Source organism: Nansenia antarctica (genome assembly GCF_963989245.1).
Source record: "Nansenia antarctica genome assembly, chromosome: 2".
NCBI classification, from domain to species: Eukaryota; Metazoa; Chordata; class Actinopteri; order Argentiniformes; family Microstomatidae; genus Nansenia; species Nansenia antarctica.
The window spans coordinates 14,181,885-14,203,764 of NC_137675.1; the positions used below are offsets into that span (position 1 = coordinate 14,181,885).

General features: G+C 46.1%; 1 protein-coding gene across 1 annotated transcript; it reads right to left on the minus strand.

Moving 5' to 3' along the window:
* Positions 1-70: 70 nt before the first annotated feature.
* Positions 71-21,008, minus strand: pdcd11 (programmed cell death 11). Its single transcript, XM_080524231.1, has 36 exons — positions 20,961-21,008; positions 20,423-20,553; positions 19,854-19,988; positions 19,520-19,684; positions 19,024-19,185; positions 18,607-18,709; positions 18,285-18,460; positions 17,729-17,830; positions 17,184-17,390; positions 16,639-16,763; positions 15,960-16,020; positions 15,615-15,761; positions 14,669-14,923; positions 14,258-14,374; positions 13,929-14,123; positions 13,269-13,439; positions 12,535-12,748; positions 12,120-12,272; positions 11,900-12,012; positions 11,240-11,724; positions 11,080-11,142; positions 10,892-10,988; positions 10,520-10,609; positions 10,192-10,297; positions 9,869-10,046; positions 9,663-9,719; positions 9,151-9,273; positions 8,449-8,571; positions 8,029-8,209; positions 6,183-6,368; positions 5,549-5,710; positions 4,957-5,207; positions 2,852-3,020; positions 2,459-2,612; positions 1,973-2,138; positions 71-1,536 (listed from the first exon to the last, which is right to left on the minus strand). Exons 2-36 carry the CDS (start codon positions 20,522-20,524, stop codon positions 1,368-1,370), a joined length of 5,463 nt encoding a protein of 1,820 aa, XP_080380357.1. The 5' UTR covers positions 20,525-20,553; positions 20,961-21,008; the 3' UTR covers positions 71-1,367.
* Positions 21,009-21,880: the final 872 nt, after the last annotated feature.

Genomic DNA, 21,880 nt, shown 5'->3' on the forward strand with positions numbered 1-21,880 from the left:
TTTGTTTTGATCGATTAGAGAGACGCAATGAGAGACAATTGGATAGGGTCATCGATCGTTAGTATCAGATTTGTTTTTATTACAAAGTGATAATCATCCCATTCAGTCACATCATTTCAACTTTTTTCAACCATACATACAAAATAATTGATACAAAGACACAAATAACCCCATAGTTTGAGTTATCCTATTCACAAAAAAATGTTTTAAAAAACATTTAGGATGACCAGCTGTCGTATATTGAGGCTATTGTATATGTTACAAACTAGAGAAAAGTTCATTGTATATCGTTACACCAAACATTTCCACGTTTTCAAAGTCCATAACACTCCATGATTGGCTGTGACTCATGTCATATCACCGTCTGAATGTTCACAAACAAGTCATTTCTGTGGAAGATCCAATCCAATAATTAAGCAATATCACACGAGAGGGAGTGTGTTATACTGAATATCAGCACGGCTGTGATTCGGTCATAGGTACGAGGCCGCAGGCCGAGTACCGAAGACAATCACAGCCGTGCTGATATTCAGTATAACACATGACCTCGAGTGTGATATTGCTTTTATACAACAGTTCTACAGCGCAATTTATTAATTAACAGTAATAAGTGACAACAGATTATTATTTGTTTGTTTATTTAATCATTTATTTTGGCTCCGTCAAGAAAAAATAGGTCCGCAACGGGACTGTTCAACTGGACTGTTGCCTAGTAACCTGAACACAAACTAGCTACTTTGTATCGTGTACATTTATTTGTACATTTCCATGTATTGTGCAACCAGTGAAATATGACTCGTTTGACAGTCGCTTTGGTGGCATGTGTGAATGTGATTCAGAGTCAGACCAGTTGACATCAGACAGCACGCTGCTCCATCGTTTTCGAGTGTGCACATTATAGTCAAATATCAACATGAGTCAACTCTCTAACAATGAATACGGTGAGGTATCCAGTAGTACACAGTCTATTCTAGCACAAGCAATTGAATCAGACGCGCCTCTTGAACTCACACTGACAAATGTCCGCAGGTTAGAACAGCAGTACGATGGCGCAGGTCCGCTCTACAATGCAGTCTAATTAACGGTAATTTAGAACACCTGTGCGGCGGAGTGATACATATAGTTAAAAGTCCCAGTGCTGTTATACTATATATCGTAACTCATGGAATGCCTCTTGTCCAATCAAATGACTTGGTCAGAACTAACTGTTGTATAATGTAGGATAGCGTGTCTCTTTCTCTGTGTGTATGTCTCTGTGTTTGTGTGTGTGAATATGTGTGTGCATCTCTTTCTGTGTATCTGTGTATGTGTATGTCTCTCTCTCTCTCTCTCTCTCTCTCTCTCTCTCTCTCTCTCTCTCTCTCTCTCTATGTGTGTGTGTGTGTGTGAGACTCTACGTACTCCAGGGCCTTCTCTTTAACAGCCATGATGCTCTCCGGTGTGCCGTTCTTCTTCTCGTACTCCAGGTAGCGCTTGAAGAAGAACTTGATCCTCTTCACAGCCACGCTCAGGTGGATCACGCGGTCAAACAGATCCCTGAGGGGGGGGAAACGCCGAGTCAATGAGTCACATGACAGTAAACCGAGGGACAGTCACTTCGAAGAATTCTGTTGACGTACTGTATGTGTAAGCTGGAATATTAGCCAATACAACCATGAGTCATGAATGCGTACATATTAACAAAGACAACAAAGGATAAATGTGTGTACAATTAAAGCCGCCAGTGAGATGCCAAATCCCGTAGTATAGCTTTCATTTTCCACTGAGCATTAATTAAGTTAAAGTGGATGTTATCCAGACGGATAGACAATGGTTTCAAGGTTTTTTCACAAGCAAAGCCATTTCTAGGTATTTTCACAAACAAAGCCAATTCTACGTATTTTCACAAACGAAGCCAGTTCAAGGTACTTTCACAAATAAAGCCAGTTCAAGGTATTTTCATAAACTCAGGTTCAAGTGCGTCCCAACTCACCTGACATCCTTCTGGGTGCCGTGTTTGACCATGAGGTCTATGAAGATGGACCACAGGTCTGTCCGTTTGGGGTAGCTGGTCAGGATCTTGTCCAACATGGACTTGCCCCGCTCTACGTCACCGTATCTGAACTCCAGCTGGGCAAACTTAGCGATCAGATCCACATCTGATGGAGAGGAGGAGAGACACGAGAGGTTAAAAATAAGGAAAAAAAAGAAGTAATTATTCGAACAATCTGATCAATTTGGCTTCACACCGCATGAAGGTGTGTCATGGAGTGAATGGAAGGATTTGGAATAAAGACCACGTTAGAAGACGCCATTCCTTCACTACTGTCTAAGCTGCATTCAACGTTTTTGGCTCCCAGTACTTTTCCATTTCCTCCAGTAAGTCTTTGAGATTCATGGTTGTTATGTTTAGATGTTGATGTTGTTGAGTAGGTTTTTAATAGTGTGTTGGGTGACTGAGTTTACAGAGGTGACTTACTGTCTTTGGAGGGCAGGCTCTTGAGCGCCCTCTGCAGGAGAGCGCTGGCGGCGTCACTCTGGCCCTGTCTGAGGAGGAAGGTCCCGTAGCTCAGCCACACAGCCTTGTCCTGACGGAAGCGCTTCACCATGGTCTTGTACAGGTTCTCTGCCTCCTACACAGACACACACAGACACACAATGAGCACATAGTCTTGAGGGAGGAAGAATTCGCAATAACAACTACATCAACTGTGCCATAACAACGTCAAGCGTAACCAAAATAGCCCTGATTCATTCCATTGAGGAATGAGATCTACGTTACACAGAGAAACAGTGGGTCCAGTGTGTGCTGTGACTTCAGAGGACAGAGTGTGTGTGTGTGTGTGTGTGTGTGTGAGCCCTGGGGTAGTACCTTGTTCTTCTCAGACTTGGCGTAGATGTCTGCCATTTGCTGGTACACGGGCATGGGTTCACAGTACTGCAGCGCCCGCTCAAACACCTTCTGGAGGCTGTCCTCCGTCCCGTACAGGTTCTCCAGGTTCAGCAGGGCCACCCACACGTTCAGCTTCTCCTGCTCTTCCCTGTGGGGGGGGGGGGGGATACAGAGTGGTGTTATACAAAAAGGCACGCACGCATACACACACATAAACTCTTGTGACACAAACCCTTATGACTGTTACTGGCACAAATTTGTCACATTAAATACTCACACACTAACATATCTGCGTGCGAGCGCACACACACAGACACACACACACTCACACTCACACACACACACTCACACACTCACACACTAACATACGCACCCGCACACTCGCACACACACACATACACACAGCTATCACTCTTCTCTAAGGAAGAGCAGACATTTACTGGCACAAATGTGTCCACTCACACACACGCACACACACACATGCACAGGGATTAAAGCAAAAAAATATCTCCTGCCGGAAAAAAAAATTCAGGCCAAATCGGGGGCGGTGGCTTTCCGTGCGCAAAGCGCGCGTGCGATTTTCCGTTCTACGTTCTAATGCTTTGACTTTTCTTTCGAAAAATGTGAACACATTTCCGCGTTGTAGAAAATCAATGACACATCACTAGTCAACTAACACAGCTTGTTTTGTGAGCCTGCTAACAATGTAAAGTAGTGTTCTAGTTAACTAGGTAGCAGTCCAATCCATTTCGCTGCAGTATTTTGGCTTGACTAGCGAGTTTGTGTTGTGATTCTCAACAACGTTGAAACGTAGTTTCACCCTTTTCCATAGTTTTGAATAATAAATGTGTGGACTGACGATGTAGCGCAGCATAACTTATTCTAATAATTATTTAACATACTTTTATTCTGATAATTATTCCCCCCTCCTCCCAGACATACATGGTCACATTATTATTGGATTGGTTGTTTGCGTGCCGGGTGAAGTTAGCTAAACATTTAACCTGCTAGCTAGCAAGAGAAACATCATGTCACTCTCCAAAGGTCTAAAGAGGAAAGTTGACGGTGGAAACAGGGCAGAGGAATGGACAGCGAACTATACGTTCATCCTACCTGGTTGCATCAATGCAAAGCCGTTGTGAGAGACTCACATTTTACGTGCTCACAATGAATGTTCCCTTCCACCTATACATGCGAGTCGTCCTTTTCGTCAATGAATGCGATAAAGACACGCTAGAGGAATCGATTGGTGCATAAAAACCTTGAGAACTGCCGGATTAAAGTGACGTCCATAATAATAATAAATAATAATAATACATTAGACTTATAGCGCTTTTCTAGACACTCAAAGACGTCCATATCACCAGATAGCCAACAAATAGTGACCGATGGGAGATGCCAGTTTTCTCATTAAGTGAGATTTAATAGCCTAATATTATTTTTGCTATTTTTAATGAATGGCTCATTGTAATTATTATCCATAGTAATGTAGCGTGTTTGCTCTGTCGTTTCAGGAGCATATAGGCTAAGCGGATTCAGCTTTTTTTTTGCGCCGATTTTGTTGTCAATTTTTTCCATAAAATTAAACTGCATTTGCTTTGTTACTGTTCACATGTGTGGTGCAGTCACATTCACATAGCCTATAAGTAAACATTAAGTTTGAATGATTTACTGAGCTGGCGTTACTTTTTTCAAACCACACACCGCATGTCGGCTATTTCAGCACCACGCACCATGTCCACCTACTTCTCACTATGAGGGGTTCAGCGTCAGTGCACCCTGCTGTTACTGTCGCATAGTTGTAGCCAATAAAGGCCTATATGTAGGCTATATAGGCTATTATATATCATTTATATACCTAATACCAACATCAAAATAGATTGTATGCCTCTACAAATCATATTACACCAGGTAAAATCCGTCACAACTTGGAATAAATCCGTCGCAACTTGGAATAAATTGACGGAAATCCGTCGTAGCGACGGAGAACTTTAATCCCTGCATGCACAGTCCAGTCCAGTCCAGTCCAGTCCAGTCCAGTCCAGTCCAGTCCAGTCCAGTCCAGTGCAGTCCCCCTAGCTCACCTGAAGGAGATGGTCTTGAGGGCCCTCTCGGCCACGGCCCGGGCCTGCTCGATCTGCGTGGCCTGCAGGTGGAAGGCCATGTACTGGAGCCAGAGCAGGGAGCTGTCCGGGGAGCTGAGGAGCAGACGCTCAAAGCTGTCCCCGCTCTGGGGCCTGAGGCCTGGGTCCATCAGCTCCGTCTCCAGCCTGGTCAGGGCCTTCTCCGCCTGCTTCTTCTCCTGCTCCTGCTCATGGCGAGTCTTCTTCTGGGGCTGGAGGGAGGAGAAGGAGGGGGAGGGAAGGAGGGAGGAGGGAAGGAGGAGGAAGAGTGAGGGAGAGGGAGAAGGCAGATGTGGAGAATGAGAGGACGAAATGAGATGGGATGGGAATGAAGGGGAGAACGAGAGAGGGTGTAGAAAGAGAGAAAGGAAAAGGAGGGGGGAAGATGGGAAGAAAAGCGGTACACAGGAGAAAGGTCACACACAGAATAACAACAGTCTGGGATGAGGGATAAACAAACCAGCGATTGAAACTCCCACACGTCTCTAAAGGCGACACGTTTCCCTTCCGTGTACGCCGTTAACAGCGCGGACCGGCGTGTTCCTCTCCTTACCTTGCTCTGCTCCTCCCCCCCCTCGTCCTCCCCCTCGCTGGAGTCTCCTGCCAGGGCGGACGAGGCCGGCTTCAGGGCGCTCAGCGCCGCGTCCCAGGAGAAACCGGCCGACACCTGCAGCCTGGCTGGCGGCGCGCGGGCGGGCTTCACCGGCTCGGTGGCCTACAGGGAGAACACCCAGGGGTTTAGACAGGAGGCATCGCTGACAGTTACTGATTATGTAGTTAGTCATGGAACAGAGATGATTTGTGCATAGAAGACAGCTGCAGATGAGAACTTACTGTGATTGTCTGACTGTGATGTTTCCAAATAATGTGTGTATGTATGTATGTATGTATGTATGTATGTATGTATGTATGTATGTATGTGTGTGTGTGTGTGTGTATGTATGTGTATGTGTGTATGTATGTATGTATGTATGTGTGTGTATGTATGTATGTATGTATGTATGTATGTATGTGTGTGTGTGTGTGTGTGTGTGTGTGTGTGTATGTATGTATGTATGTATGTATGTATTATGTTCAATAAAATAACCAAAATATGGAGTGGATTAAAGGTTGACACAGAACTCCTCAGATCCTCCTCGTTTTAAACTGAGGTGAGTAAAAAAAAAAACGAGTGTACAATCAGTTACCGGTGTCGTCTCTGCCATAGTCCCCTTTCCACCCTCCTCTTGCTGCTGCAGCTTCTCCTCCTCCTCCTCCTCCTCCTCCTCCCCCTCTCTGAAGTACACCTCCACGCCGCTGTCGCTGTCCTCCGTCTTTCTTTTCTTCGTTTTCTTCACGACTTCTTTCTCGGCTTCTCTGCTCTTCTTCGGCTTCTGGGGTTAGGAGACATACACGTTTATACAAGTCATGTGACTGACCTCAGTACAAGCCCCGCCCCTGGCTGTGTATGCTAGCTGTTGGTTGGGGCAGCTGCATGATATTGGCGGGGGGGAAAAAAAAGAGACGTATATTGTAGGGGTGCAACGGTTCTCGGTTTTTTTACGGACGGTACGGTTTGCGTTCCACGGCTCAATTCACTAGTGAACCGTGACGGTTTTCGGTTTATGCTGCGATTTGGCTGCGTTCGTAAATTAGCTCTGAGAGCGCCGCAACAGTTTAAGGAAGCCCCGGATTCCTACAAGTCTGCGGTGTGGGGTCATTTCGCTTTTCCCGTTGAATACGACAATAAGGGGGGGAAAACAGTGGACAGAAATATTACTGTCTGCAAGCTCTGCTTAAAGCGTGTGCCATATGCAAATGGTTGCACCTCTAACATGAACCAGCATATTCGCCGCTACCACTCAACGATAACACTGACTGGGAGCAGGAAAGCCAGTCAGGTAGCGTCAGTGAGAAGACAGCAGTCTCTCTCTGATGCGTTCGGACAGACGTACACTACCACTTCAGAGAAACACAAAAAAATAACCAATGCAGTGGGGATGTTAATTGCAAAGGATTTGCAGCCCTTTTCGGTGGTTGGAGATTTGGGTTTTCGAAATCTGATAAAAACTCTCGAGCCCCGTTACAGTGTCCCCTCCCGTACATCATTCAGCACCAAAATAATCCCCGGTATTTACCAAACAACGCGCAGAGGCATTGAAGACGATTTGGCAAAAACACAGAGCTTTGCACTGACTACGGAGGGTTGTACCTCCCGGGCAACGGAGAGTTACCTCACTGTCACGGTCCACTACATGTCACCGGATTGGGAGATGAAGAGCGCAGTACTGCAAACTCGTCCACTATACGAAAGCCATACCAGCGCGCACCTGGCAGAGGAACTAACAAATGCAGTGACTGAGTGGAAGTTGGAGAGGCCAAACATAACAATTCCCGTAACAACAGACAACGCAGCAAATATCGTAAATGCGATCCATGAAGCTGGTGGACTGGGGCCACAGATCGGCTGCTTTGCGCACGTCGTAAATCTCGCCGCCAAGAAGGCAGTGGCAATAACCCCGGTGTCCCGCCTCCTGGGTAAGATCAGACATGCAGTCACTTTCTTCCACAAAAGCACCACAGCCCACCATATTCTGACAATTAAACAAGATATGTTAGACTTACCAAAACACAAATTAATCCACGATGTCGCAACTCGTTGGAATACAACACATGACATGTTGGAACGCTATGTGGAAAGTGTTACTTTTGTAGTGTGAATTTGTTTTCCTCCTGTTTGTATACGGGCTACCAGCTGTCAAGGCTAAAGTGCACTTTTACTTTCGAAAGTGTTTATTTATTTTTGGACATTTGAAAGTGTTTTTTGTTTATATACAATGATATATACATTATATACAACATATACATGTGTATGTTAAAGTTCCATATTATGTATAAGCAAAATAAAGTAAAGTAACAGTTTGTAAATAAATAGTAGCATTTGTTTCTGAACCGAACCGTACCGAAAACCGTGACCCAAAATACCGAACCGTACCGAACCGTGGGCCAACTGAACCGTTGCACCCCTAGTATATTGTGATATATTCGGCTCACCGGCGCCGGTGGTTTGGGTGGTTTGTTCTCTGGCTTTGGTTTCCTCTTCCTGGTGGCGTCGTGTTTCTCCTTCTCCTCCCCTGTCAGGCGAAGCTTCAGGCCCAGGGATTGGAGCACGTCAGGTTTCCCAGTGTCCTCTGGGAGCAGGGACAGGCTCACCTGACCCTTCTCTGTGTCGATACTGGAGAAGAAGTATTATTTTATTAAGTAAGTCTTTTTTAATTATTATTATTATTATTATACTTTTATAAAATAGAAAATCTCAGTGGTGTCCCACTGAGACCAAAGTGTCTTTTTCAGGTGAGCCTTGCAGGTGAACCGGGAGACAGTTTAATGTGTAAGAGATCTGTAAGAGATCTTCTGACTTGGAAGACCAGTTAAATCCTGTGGAAGATTCCCATCTGGCAGCGAGGTCTTTACCTGGTGATCTTGGTGGTGAGCAGCTTATTCTGGGGGACGTGGCTGGCAAAGACAGTGTGGTTGGCAAATAAGTACTGGGTAGCTTGCCGGAACTCGGCTCGACCCGTGATGGTCCTGGACAGCCTGACATAAAGGCCAAACGGATCGCATGGTTAGTTGTTAGTTCCTGTTAGCTGTCATGACATAGCATCATATCTTATGTATTTGTTATTATATTGTGCATTACTGTCAGTTCCCCCTGTATTTTTTTTTTTTTTTTTTTTTTACATGATCTTTTAAGGGATAGTTCACCAAATTACAAAATCACATATTGGTTAGGTTTTAGGTTATCCTAAAAGGAGTCTATGGACAAGGACAGACTTCAATCCACACTTTGGTTCTGTTTATCTGGGCACTGTAACTAACAGCTAACTGTTGGCATTTTTAACCAAATCCCCCATGCAAGTCAATGGACCAAAGAACCAAATATGTGATTGTGATTTTATAAGTACCTCAGTGCTCAGGGTTTGTGAAAGAAACGCTACACAAATAAAATCCATTATTATTATCATCTCTACACTGACTCAACAACAATGATCTGAGGGGAAAATTTTTTAGTTTGATATCATGACATTGTTTGATATCGTGACATAGTTTGATATCGTGACATAGTAAAAGTACAACTCAAACAGGAGAATGAAATGTGCAGTGTGCCTGAGCTACCTGAGGAAGACGCCTTGCTCTCCCACAGACTTGAGGTAGCCCCTGAGGACCTGGCCTTCTGTCAGGTCGCCTATGGACATCACCTCCGGGTCCTTCACCGCAGAAGACCTCTCTGGGTTCACCCTGTAAACGTATCGGCTTCAATCAACTGTCGCCTTGACAACGTGGAGTAGAACGGACAAAGAGAACATTCGGAGCAGTGATTCTCAATTGTGGTCCCGGGGAGCTACAGTGGATCCAGGTTTTAGTTCCAGCCTAGTACTCTCACACCTGACTGAACTAGTCAACTGATGACTGAATGACTGAATGACTGATCAGCTGAATCAAGAGTGTCAGTGCCGAGGTGGGACCAAAGCCTGCAAGCGCTAGGGCTCTCCAGGACCACCATTCTAGAGGTTGAATATGGTACATTGTGGAACATATCAGTAGATATCAACATGGGGTTTTGTCAAACAATTCATGTTGCTGATTTAACCCTTGTTTTGTGGGACAGTCGTCGTGACATACTGTACCTCGAAGGGCGGAGAGAGACATGCCACTTTTCGTCTTCGTCTCCGACAATACAACACCTGGATGAAGAGGGAGGGAACACTACGTCAGTATAACCTCTCAAACCGCTTTACAATCAAACGTTTCAGAATGACGACGCCACACGACATCCGTGTGGACAATGGCCCTTCACCCAGGGCATGCTGGGTGTAAAGAGCGGCACAGCGACCTGATCAGCTGGTCTTTGCTGTACGGCTCCAGGGGGTTGGGCTTGTAGGCGTCGGACAGGTCCGTCATGCAGAGCGTTCCCATGGCGCCGAAAGGCAGCTTCACCATCAGGCCGAAATCCGGGAGCACCATCGTCACCTTCGCCATGGTAACGCAGCCTGTCTCCAATTTGTAGAAATCTGCAGATGGTCGACAACGTTAGTTAGAGAGAGAGAGAGAGAGAGAGAGAGAGAGAGAGAGAGAGAGAGAGAGAGAACGCAACAAAGGTTCTGTTCTTGTGACATCACTATGTTGATGGGCAGATGGGGGGGGGGCGGTTCTTACCAGTCAGAGTCAGGGAGAGGCGGACGGGTTTGGACGACTTGACTACGGCCACTTTAGCACTGACCGCCTGGCCCATTTTGAACTTCTTCTCTGGGTGTTTAAAAGCCTATAAAAAAAACTTACGGTTTTAGCGCGCCAACATTTTATGGGTATTTTGGTATTAATACAGTATGTAAAGCTTAATGAAAGGAAAACATGATATTATATTGATATTACACTTTCACAAAGACATCTTGGGTAATTTATTTCAAGGTACCTGGGAGAGATTTAGCTAGACGTTGTAATATTCCTGTCCCTGGACTGTTGTCACACGTTATGTTACACTTACTTGAGGGTCAGTGGACATGGCCAGCAGCTCTACACTCCCAGTAATACAAGGACCCATGGTCAACTCCAGATACTTCTTAGCTGGAACGTACTGGAGAGAGAGAGGGAGACAGGGAGACACACACACACACACACACACACACACACACACACACACACACACACACAGTAAGCAGAGAGAACTAGTAAGTAAGTAAAACTTTATTTATATAGCACCCTTCCCAGCACGGATGCACCGGGTGCTTTACATAAATAAATATAAATATAATAAAAATATTTAAAAAGTGCAAATTCGAAACATCAAGACAGAGCTCAGGAGTAGTTTACATGATTTCATAATGTGAGCCACACCACTACTTGACTCAAAACTCACCTTTGACACGAAGCATATGATTTCCTGTCCAACCTGATAGTCCTTCAGCTTCCCTTTCTTCTTGACGGGTTCAAGCTCTACATCCTCCTGCAGCTTACTGAAGACAGGAAACATCATCGGCGTTACAGGAAACCGCGGGATTCACAAGAATATTGCGAGATGTTCTTTTTAGTCTTCTCAGCGCTTACCTGGGTACGAGTGTGAGCTCGGGAATGGTGTAAGCATAGTTGCGGTTGGTGATGCTCAAGAACCTAAGAAATAATATCAAAGACTTAGGAACATGCAATACATTCAAAAGAACACAAGCCGATACGTTAAACTCTTCAACATCGTAGTACTCGATAGTACCTGTGGCCAGTAGCTTCCCGTCCTCCTATGACCCTGGCGGTGACCTCACTACCGGCCTTCACGGTAGACGTGGGGAAGGTTCCCACACACACCTTGTCCTGCACCTCCGACACGTGCACGCTCCCCACGATGTTGTCCTCCAGCTTCACCAGCACCTGCATGGGCCTGATGCTCTTCACCGTGCCCGTGACCACGTCTCCGTAGTGGTACTTGCCAATAGGCTTACTCTCCGAGACCTTCCGCTCTCGCTTGGGCGCAATGGGCTCCCAGGACACCAGGGGGAGCCCTCCCAGTTCCTCGCAATTGGGTTCCGTCACGGTGACGGCGACGCTCATGCCACTTCTGAGCTTCCCCTCCGAGTCCATGTGGTTCAAGTGGTTGGTGGTTAGAATGACCGCCACCTGGGCGGTGTCGCCCAACGAGATGACGGCAAAGTCTCGGTCCGCGTGGTGGACGGACGCGGCGTGTTTCGACCCCTCGGCAAGCTGCGAAGACACAGTGGGAGTTAAAAAACAAAAAACGACTGATACTTTTAGATGAGAGAAAAAAAGGAGAAGAAAACAATTTGCGAAACTAACTGAACTCTACACAGGTATAACTAATTCTTTATTCTCAAATAATCCTTTTCAATCAGTCAAATGGAGAATCGTGAACACTTACCGTTTTCCTCTTGGACACCAGCTTTTGCACGAGGGACACGTGGACCGCAGACTTTAACAGGTCAGCAAAGAGCACCACCGCAGTGACCTGCTGTCCTGGGGTCACCGTCACCCCTGTAATAGTCACACATAAACATCGTCATGACTACGAGTGTTGCAATCAAAATATTCCCCCATGTTCTGTCTGGTACACAAATCTGTATTTAGAGGTAAATTCTCACCCTTCAACTGATGTTTTGTGGCCTGGATAGCTGCTCCGCTGAGCTCATCAGATTTGAAGGTGGCACCCTCACCCTCCGTCACCTTGTCAACTGTCATTTTCAGCTTCTGTCCTACAGTGACTGCAGAGAGCTGCTGGAGGAGCTTAGAGTCAGCTGGTTGGTTGGGAAAAAATACAGAAATTCAAGGTCAAAGTCAAAGAAAAATGGCCTCCAAACAGGAAGAAACCTTCAGAGGAACCAGACATGAGTGGGAAGGAACCCATTCACCTCTTGCCAAAAAAACGGACACCCACCGACATTACCGAAACGAAAGAGAGACTGACAGAGAGAGAGACTGACAGACAGAGAGAGACACACACACACACGCGCACGCGCACGCAGACACGCTCGCACACACACAAGCACACACACACACCTCGGCTGGCCATCATCTCAGCCATGGCCTTCCTCTCCTGCAGGCCTCTGATCAGTCTGGCCTGGCCCTCGCCCTCGGGGGAGATGATCTCTGACCCCCTCAGGCTGACCAGGAACCTGCGCTTCTCTTGGTCCAGGTCGGTCACCTTAGCCGCCACGGTCTGGCCCAGCTGGAAGCAATTGGCCGTGTCCTGGAGGAACCTGTCGCACATGGCCTTGGGGAAGGAGAGTAAGAGAGCTCGACGTCAGCATAAGAGTTGTAGCAGCAGCATGGAATAAACATTACAGAGAAAAAAGGGTTTACATTTTTTTGCTGAAATGTCTAAAAACTTGTTTTGGAGTTATGGGGTATTGTGTGTGGATTGCTGCCAATTTTTATTTATTTAATCAATTTTTAATTGAGTCCATAACATAACAAAATGTGGAAAAAGTGAAGACATTCTATAGCCACTGTATGCTCCTTGGGTTGGATGTGTACAGCAGTAGAGAAGTATAGGTATGAGCAAACCGTCAAATACCACATTTTACAAAGACGATTCTCTCGAAGCGCTTTCCAACATGAACGCAAACAAATAATAGAACAGAACGAACAAACATCCAACTTCAGACCCCTACTGTGGCCTAACAGGGGGCAAGGTATATCATATCATAGTATCTCAAGGTACTAGGGGGTGGGGGCTGGGTGAGGCGGGGGGGGGGGGGCAGGGGGTTATTTCTGTTCAGGGCCGGACTCACCGATTTGGGGGCGAGGCCTATAAGGCCACAGGGGAACTCCACGAACACTCCGTAGGGCAAGATGTTCTTCACCCAGCCAATCATCTGCATCCCCACCTGGACGTCCGAGAAGTCTTTGGTGGCCACGCCCCCCTCCAGGGCTGCTTTCAGCGTGGGCTTCTTCGTCAGTGTCTTCACACAGGAGGGTTAGGGAAAAAGACTGGCTGGTGGTACCAGGTGGGAGGCTGGTGGAGGGAGAATACATCGGAGGACGGGCCCATTGTAGTGCATTTTTTTTATATTTAATTTTTTCTGAGTGGGGCAGTCCCACTCATATTTTTCTTTTTATTGTGATAGAGACAGTAGAGATTTGACAGGAAGGATGGGTGAGAGAGAGAGAAGGGATGACATGCAGGATATGTCCGCGGCCGGAATCGAACGGGGAACCCTCCCAAATTTCGTTGTATGGTACCTGTACTATATCAATGACAATAAAGACCATTCATTCATTCATTCACGTGGTCAACGCTTAGTCCGCTACGCCACCTAAGCGCCCCCATGTAGTGGATTTTTAGCCACGGCTCTGGTGTGTCTTGTTGAAGTACAAACAGTGAGCAGCCGTTTGTGTGTGTGTGTGTGTGTGTATGTGTCTGTGTCAGACGGTGTACAAAAAAAGGATACGATAGTCTGTTTGATTTTGCTGAGACAGACGATGTTGGAGATGACATCCCCCTCCTGCAGGGACTCCCACAGCATCAAACAGTTGGAGCAGTGGTCGGAGAGGTGCGTTGTGGGTAGGAAGGCGGGGGCCTCCTCTGGAAGAATGGACACTTGCAGACCGTTGAGGACTTTACTCACGATCCTCGCGTCCACTTTCTAAGGAAACAGACCCAACCGTAGAACTGACGTTCATTTCAACTCCCACTTTTACGAGATTGAAGAGAACGAGAGAGCAATGCACTCGGGGTAAGTTTGAGAAGTGTTCTGATGTGTTCTGACTGTTTTCTTACCTTTCCGACCTCAAAGGCGTACTCGGGGCCCTCCGCTTCAGTGTCCCCCGTGGCCTTGAAGGACAGGAGCAGCCGCCCCTTCTCCGGCTCACATTTCAACACTCTAGTTTTCATCACCTGTATATTAGAAGAGGGCCGACATGAACTCCTGACTTGAGACCTGCCTGGAACAGCGCAGAAACCTGATACAGAATGCTATCGTGAGTAAATATGGGCTCAAGAGATTAATTTGATGAGTTTATTTTTTATAGATTTTTTTTTTATTCTTAATTATTTTTTTCTTAAATGTTTTATTCTTTTTAGAGCTCAGGTGCAGTTGGCCATTCAAAGTTTGCAGGAAAGAAAAAAAACAACAACAGCCAAAACGAACCCTGGGGAGTTCGCAGAAGCCATTATGCTCTCTCCCCTCACCTGACCCACGAAGAACATGCACTTCCGTGCATCGGTCACAAATTCTGTGCTGAGCTCGGGGAGGGGCACCAGCCCTAACACGTTGCCGTAGAAACGAACGATGCAGCCTTTCTCCAGGACGCATTTGATGAAGCCGTGCGAGACGCGGCCGGGGCGGGTGTCCTCGTAGGTGAGGAACAGAGGGAGGGTGGACTCCAACAGAGCCTTCTTCCTGGTCAGGATCAGGCTCTTCTGCTGTGGATCCACTGTCAACACCTGGTCACAGAGATGCACAGCTATTACCCACTACCAGACTACTGGACTAGGATATTAACAGACAGATATTACCCTCTACCAGACTACTGGACTAGGATATTAACAGACAGACAAACAGATATTACCCACTACCAGACTACTGGACTAAGATATTAACAGACAGACAGCTATTACCCACTACCAGACTACTGGACTAGGATATTAACAGACAGACAGCTATTACCCACTACCAGACTACTGGACTAGGATATTAACAGACAGACAGACAGATATTACCCTCTACCAGACTACTGGACTAAGATATTAATAGACAGACAGCTATTACCCGCTACCAGACTACTGGACTAGGATATTAACGGACAGACAGACAGATATTACCCACTACCAGACTACTGGAAAATCCAGGCTTATTTTGATACGTTTCGTGAGACTTTATATTTTTAAAAACAAAACAAAAACAACAACTGTATTTTCCTTTAGCCACGTCGATGGAATACCCCCCTATAGGCCTTTAACAGTAAATGAAGACACAAAAACAAGATCCTTTTTTCAGAAGAAAAACAATCCACAAACACACGCAGGCCAAGAGTACGCAGTTCCTTGAGAATAGACAACTTGTGGACAAGGTTCTCTCAGTTGACCGTTGGGGGTCAGCGAGGGGATGTGGTAGCCGGTCCGCTCCCCATCTTACCCGACACTTGATCTTCATCCCGGCGCTGTACTTCTTCTCTGGGTTCTTGAGGATGATGTCAGAGAGCTGGGTCCTGGGCACGAAGCCTTTGATGTGGTCCGTCACCTTCACAGTCATTCCGACGGTTTGGACAGACGTCACTGTGCACTGAGAGACGGAAAACAAGGTTCATATGTGTGTGTACCCACACACACACACACACACACACACACACACACACACACACTTTCAATGGGTGTGGGTCTTTTTAGAGGGTTTTCAGGGGACTTGCAAGAGGTCCTTGTCAGATGGAGACGAGGGGTGGAGGAAGGTAGGAGAATGAGAAAATGAAAATCTGTCTCTTACCTCCACCATCTGTCCAGGGTGGAGGTCATGGTATCTGAAGAACTTGGCTTCAATCATCGTCCTAGGAGAAGGATAACGGAAGGTTATGAGATGGGTCACACAGACAGAGACACACACACACACACACACACACACTCACTCCAGTTGGGAATCCATCTACACACACGTTTCAAATACTTTGTGAAGATGTCTAGACAAGACCATTTTTCTCTTTTAAGTTCCTGTCCTTCTGTAAAGTGGGTTGTGTGACAACTGTGAAGTGTGAACCAAAATGCACTTCAATCCAAATAAACCGAAAAATTCGACCAATCACCGATACACCGTTACTTGCAACGACACACACACACACACACACACACACACACACACACACACACACACACACACACACACACACACACACACACACACACACACACACACACACACACACACACACACACACACACACACACACACACACACACACACACACACACACACACACACACACACACACACACACACACACACACACACACACACACACACACACACACACACACACACACACACACACACACACACACACACACACACACACACACACACACACACACACACACACACACACACACACACACACACACACACACACACACACACACACACACACACACACACACACACACACACTTACTTGCGCAGGCTGACCAAGTGCATCTGTTCCAGGGGGCTATAGTTTATGATCTTGCAGGTGTGTTCAGGCTTGGCCATGACGCGGTTCAGGTTGAACGGTTCTTCAGGCTCCTTCATGTGGTTCCTCTGGAGTTGAGAAAGTGCAAGATCATCATCATCATCATCATCAGACAACATTAGTGCCTTGCCACTGGAGCCAGATAAGATTACATTAGACCATTAGATGCGGAGGAGATCTGGGAAACCTGCAAATCGACTTATCCCATTTCATTGTTTCTTGCATTTTGGGCCGACTTCACAACATTAATTTCCAGGAATATGGACAATCTGGAGGTATGGTATCGCAAATGTTCTTGTTTATGTTAGTCCTGCCCAGGGACTAAAGATGGAAAGAATCTGGCGCATTGTTTACATGACCAATGAACAAACAAATCAAAGAAATAAGAGTCGCAATGGCCTCTCTTCAACACATGGGGCTGGATATATCCTCCCCATGGTTAAGACCCCTGCCCGTGGTGAAGTGGCCAACCACCAATGAGCACTCACATGGACAAACACCCGGGTCCCATCAGGCAGCTCTAGGATGGCTCCAGACTTGTCGTGGAGCCCGGTCATCTTGCAGCCCACCACGACCTCTCCGATGCGCTCGCTGGTCACCATTGGAACGCTGCCCCCCGGCTGTCGTAGGTGGTCACGCACCGACAGGCCAACCACACGGGTGGAAGGCTCCACGTACAGCACACGGGCTTTGACCTGGGAAGAGAAGGGGAAAGGTCAACTATAGTTGTTTTTTTCCGTCTCCCTACGACATCGTGAGGACACGGTAGTTTTTTTTATCAGTCATGGATTGTGAAAGTTCTTGTGAGCACTGTGCTCAGAACAGGCGGGACAGTTTGGCGAACGTTTTGGCCTAGGCCTTGATAAGTGTCAACATGGAGAAGAACAACGACAGGGTAGATACAACGCGGGTAGACATCAGAGGACGGGCTCATTGTAACACACGGAATGGAATAAGGAACGGTATCGAACACCAGTGCATTACAATGACCTCTGATTCCTACCTCCACCGGCCTCCCCTGGTAGATACTTACGTTGTCTCCTGCTCTGTACTCCAGGTCGTTGTCCGTGTGCATGAAGTCCACGATGCCGGTGAAGGAGGAGAGGAACTCAAGGATCAGACCGTGATTGGTCACCTACAACCACAGGATTAACCACAGGGTAAACACATTGACCTCGAAAAAGAGAAACCTCCAATATGATATGAAGAACGAGGTCGATGGCAACATAATGAACATGTAATACGTCCTGATCAGCGATACTCAATCCTAGTACTAGTCCTATCACTACCTGACTGAACTAATCAACTGATCATCAAGACCGTGATTAGCTGAATCAGGCGTGTCACTGCTGAGGTGCGACAAAAACCGGGACGGACTGCAGCTCTCCAGGACCAGGGCTGAGCACCACTGATCTTGATACTTTGACAGTGGCGTCGGTCCGAGACTGACTGACGGAAAGACACACCTCTTTGATATGATCTGAACAACGATGTCGATGGCGACATTTAAAACGATGTAATAACTATAATAACAATAGTAATTACTTATAATCTTGACACTTTCATGTTTTTTGGGTTTGTCTGTGTACCTTTTTGACCTGGGCTTTGACGAGGAGCCCAGGCAGCAGGTTGGAAAGGGTCCAGCCATGCTCGGTGGTCGCACAGGCCTCAGCCAGCACCGCGGGACTGGCGGACAGACGGACCACGTGCGCGTCGTTCTTTACCTCCTCCAGGAGACACGTCACATAGTGACCCACTAGGAGTTCTGCAAAAACCGGAGAGGTCAGATTCAACATATTTAATGACGCACAACAACAAAAAGATTTCTCTTGAGACCGCACTAACGGCATTCAAAATGTTGAAACGAAAGTGGATGGTATCTGATGCAAATCTGTAGTAAAATTCTAATACCTTTGGGAGCTGCCTGTTTAGGGAGGAAGGCTTTGGTCTTGCTGATGCCGATGTCAAGGAGATAGCCGTGATCTTCAACACTGTCCACAAGACCACTCAGGACCTGGAACCAAACAGGACACATACAACATCTCAGTCTGAGGTCTTTGCTAACATTTACATGCACAATATCCTTTTTTTTTTTTCATCCTACAATTCAGGTTCTTCATATCTGATTCAATACACTGCAACATCAGTATATGTGACAGCAGCTGGTGAAAGAGGGAACAAGTCGGCAACCGATCAAATGTTCAGACTTCTACTCAGAAATTTTTCACAACAGCTGCTGTCACATATTGACCACATTGCTGCTGTTTTCCATCAACAAGAGCTCTTCTTTTTTCTAAAAAAAGAAAAGAAAAAAAGGAAACCACTCACCATGCCGACTGTCAGAGATTCTGTGCCCAAGGCCTTATTGACCTCCTTGGGGTTGATTGACAGCTGGATTCTAGTGAAGATCCCCTTATCGGCCTCCAATTTGTCAACCACACACCTCACCAGCATGCCGGGGGAGAAGACGTTAGTCATGGAGAAGACCTCCTGTGGACAAAGGAAACACCATCTCGTTGGAGGACACAACCATGAATAACACCCAGCCAAAGACCAAAGACATTGTATAGCAGCATGTCAGTTGTCTGGGCTAATGGTTACAATGGAAACATGGGGAACTTGGGATGGAGGAATCTACCCCATGCCAGACTGTAACATGTAAATACATCTTGATCAGGAGATGTAAAGCAACACTGCTTTCTATGACAACACTGCCACAGCGGGCAGTCTCCACACACTCAGAATTAATGTGACGTTTCGAATGATTGCGCTAAGCTTTCGGTCGTAAAAAGACCTTCATCAGAGGATACAACAGAAACACTACCTCTGCATCCCCAGAGTCCAGCTGCTCGGTGAGGGTCTTGGTGAGGGAGGCTGACATGTTGGACACGGACAGGTAGCCCACGAGGCCGCTAGGAAGGCCCATTATCACCTCAAAGTCTGTCACCTCCCTCACACAACCTAACAGCAGGGTGCCCTCCTTCAGATCCTGAGGGGCAAAACACCGAACAAGTTCATTTGTCTGTTAATCTCCAAGTTAAAAATGACCAAGAAGACATTCTGTTAACAGCTCAAGGGAAAGGATATAGGCTACATTAGATGAGACACAATCTGATGGCACATACCACATATATGTTGGATGAATTTATTGAGCTTACCCTCAACTGTAGAATGTCCACAATGTGTACCGCATTGAGCTTCAGAAACTCCTCTCTGCTCAACTTTGGCTTCTTGTACGTCTCATCATCCTTTTGACCCAACTTCCTTTTCTTGGATTCTTTCGGTTTGTGTTCCTGGAGGAGACCAACACAACTTTGCCTTTACAGACAGACAGCCCTCTTACATAACTGACATACCACCAAGTCAGGTAAAAAGATACGGCTGTTTGTGGCTGCTGTCTTGGACCAGTCTCTCAATGAGACTAACCTGGCTACATAAAGGCTAAATACTATACGAATAATAACATATATATATATATATATATATATATACACAGTACCAGTCAATGGTTTAGACACACCTTCTCATTCTATTGAACGGGAAGGTGTGTCCAAACTTTTGACTGGTACTGTATATTAGCCAGACATGCCCTAACGTATTAGTTAGTGCTTGTGTGATTAATCATTGTTTACATTTGACATGTTTAGTAATTGTTTACTTTTGCTGAAGCACAATATGAAAACACCACACTGTGATGCATACAAGTGTATGTGAGGACATGCCTTACCTCGAACAGATTGTCCACGTCTGCTCGATCTATCACTACTTTACTCCCCGTGGACTTCTTGTTTGTCCCTCCACGGGGGAAGTCCTCCTCCATTGATGCCATGGTTTATTCAATCAACTGTCTGCAAAAGACTGATGACAAATAAATACATCATACATCAACCAACTGGCTAATGCTGATGTGGCTACCTGAACAGAAATGCCATGGGATACTTGATGCTTCAACTCATCAGACTAATTGCTGTGTGCACATTGACACTAACTTATACAGATCAAATGCATTATTTAGAAAGACAGCCACTATTTTTTACAGGGTATTTAGATTGACGACTGGCAAGAAAGCTGGCTCAACACCCATACCACTAAAAACATCAGCATGTTACTCGGCTAGTCAATTAGCATTCGATCTAGCCAGCGGATCATGCTGATGATCATCACCCAAGCAAACTGAGATCTAACTAAGAGAAAACTCGAAAAGTGCTCACGATTTATCCTATTATACACGCTTTTACAAAACCCAACATTCAACAGCTTCTTACTTTAAATATCCTGTTTAACGTCGGTGTCCAAGCTCTCACGTGTCGATCACAACCACGCCATGTTTTCGGATAGGAAGCGTGCATGGGTAGGCGTTTCCTACATGGTCCACTCACAGCCGACTTGTTTACGCTTGGCGTTGACGTGAACCTATCGTCGAACGTTATTCGTCACGAGGGCGGTCTTAGTATTGACCGACATAGATTTTCTCCACACATAATGGTTTACTTGTGCAATGGTTGGAAGTGGGCGGGACATCCGGATACATTTAGCACTGCGGCCTCTGTTGAAGGACACTTGTTCAATTCTGTACACAAGGTTCGGGTTGAAGGTAAGAACTCTTGACTAAAATACCGGGTTTTTAATCCTTATTCACTTTACCGAGATTTATAACAACGTTGTTATTGTAGCTGCACCGTTTGGTGTCTCTAAAATGGCAACATAGCAAATTTGTCAAAATGAACTAATCTGTTAGCCTGCTAGCTGTGTGGCAGTCAGCCTAGCCAGCTAGCACCTAGCAGGCTAGTGTTGGTTGAATGAAAGTCACATTGGTTTGTGAATGTGGCTATATCAGTACGTTCAAATGACATCAATGGCTCCTAAATGAGTATGCTGTTTCACTAAAGTAGCTGTAATATATATGCCAAATTCCACTGTGTGAAGAGCAAACTGTTTGATTTGGACAGGGCCCTAACTTGCGCATTACCATTCAACCACCAGAGTTTGACAGCCTGCAAGCTGCCTTATGTAATAATGTCATAATCATAGTATTGTGCAGAAATCGCATGGGACAATTGTTAACAGTTGTTAGTATAGGTGGTTGGTTTGGGATATGCATCTTCTTTCTATGGTTATTGGGTGCAGACAGGACGGGCTGTAATGCCCTCTCTGCCCTTGTCATCACACTATCATCACTATCTGT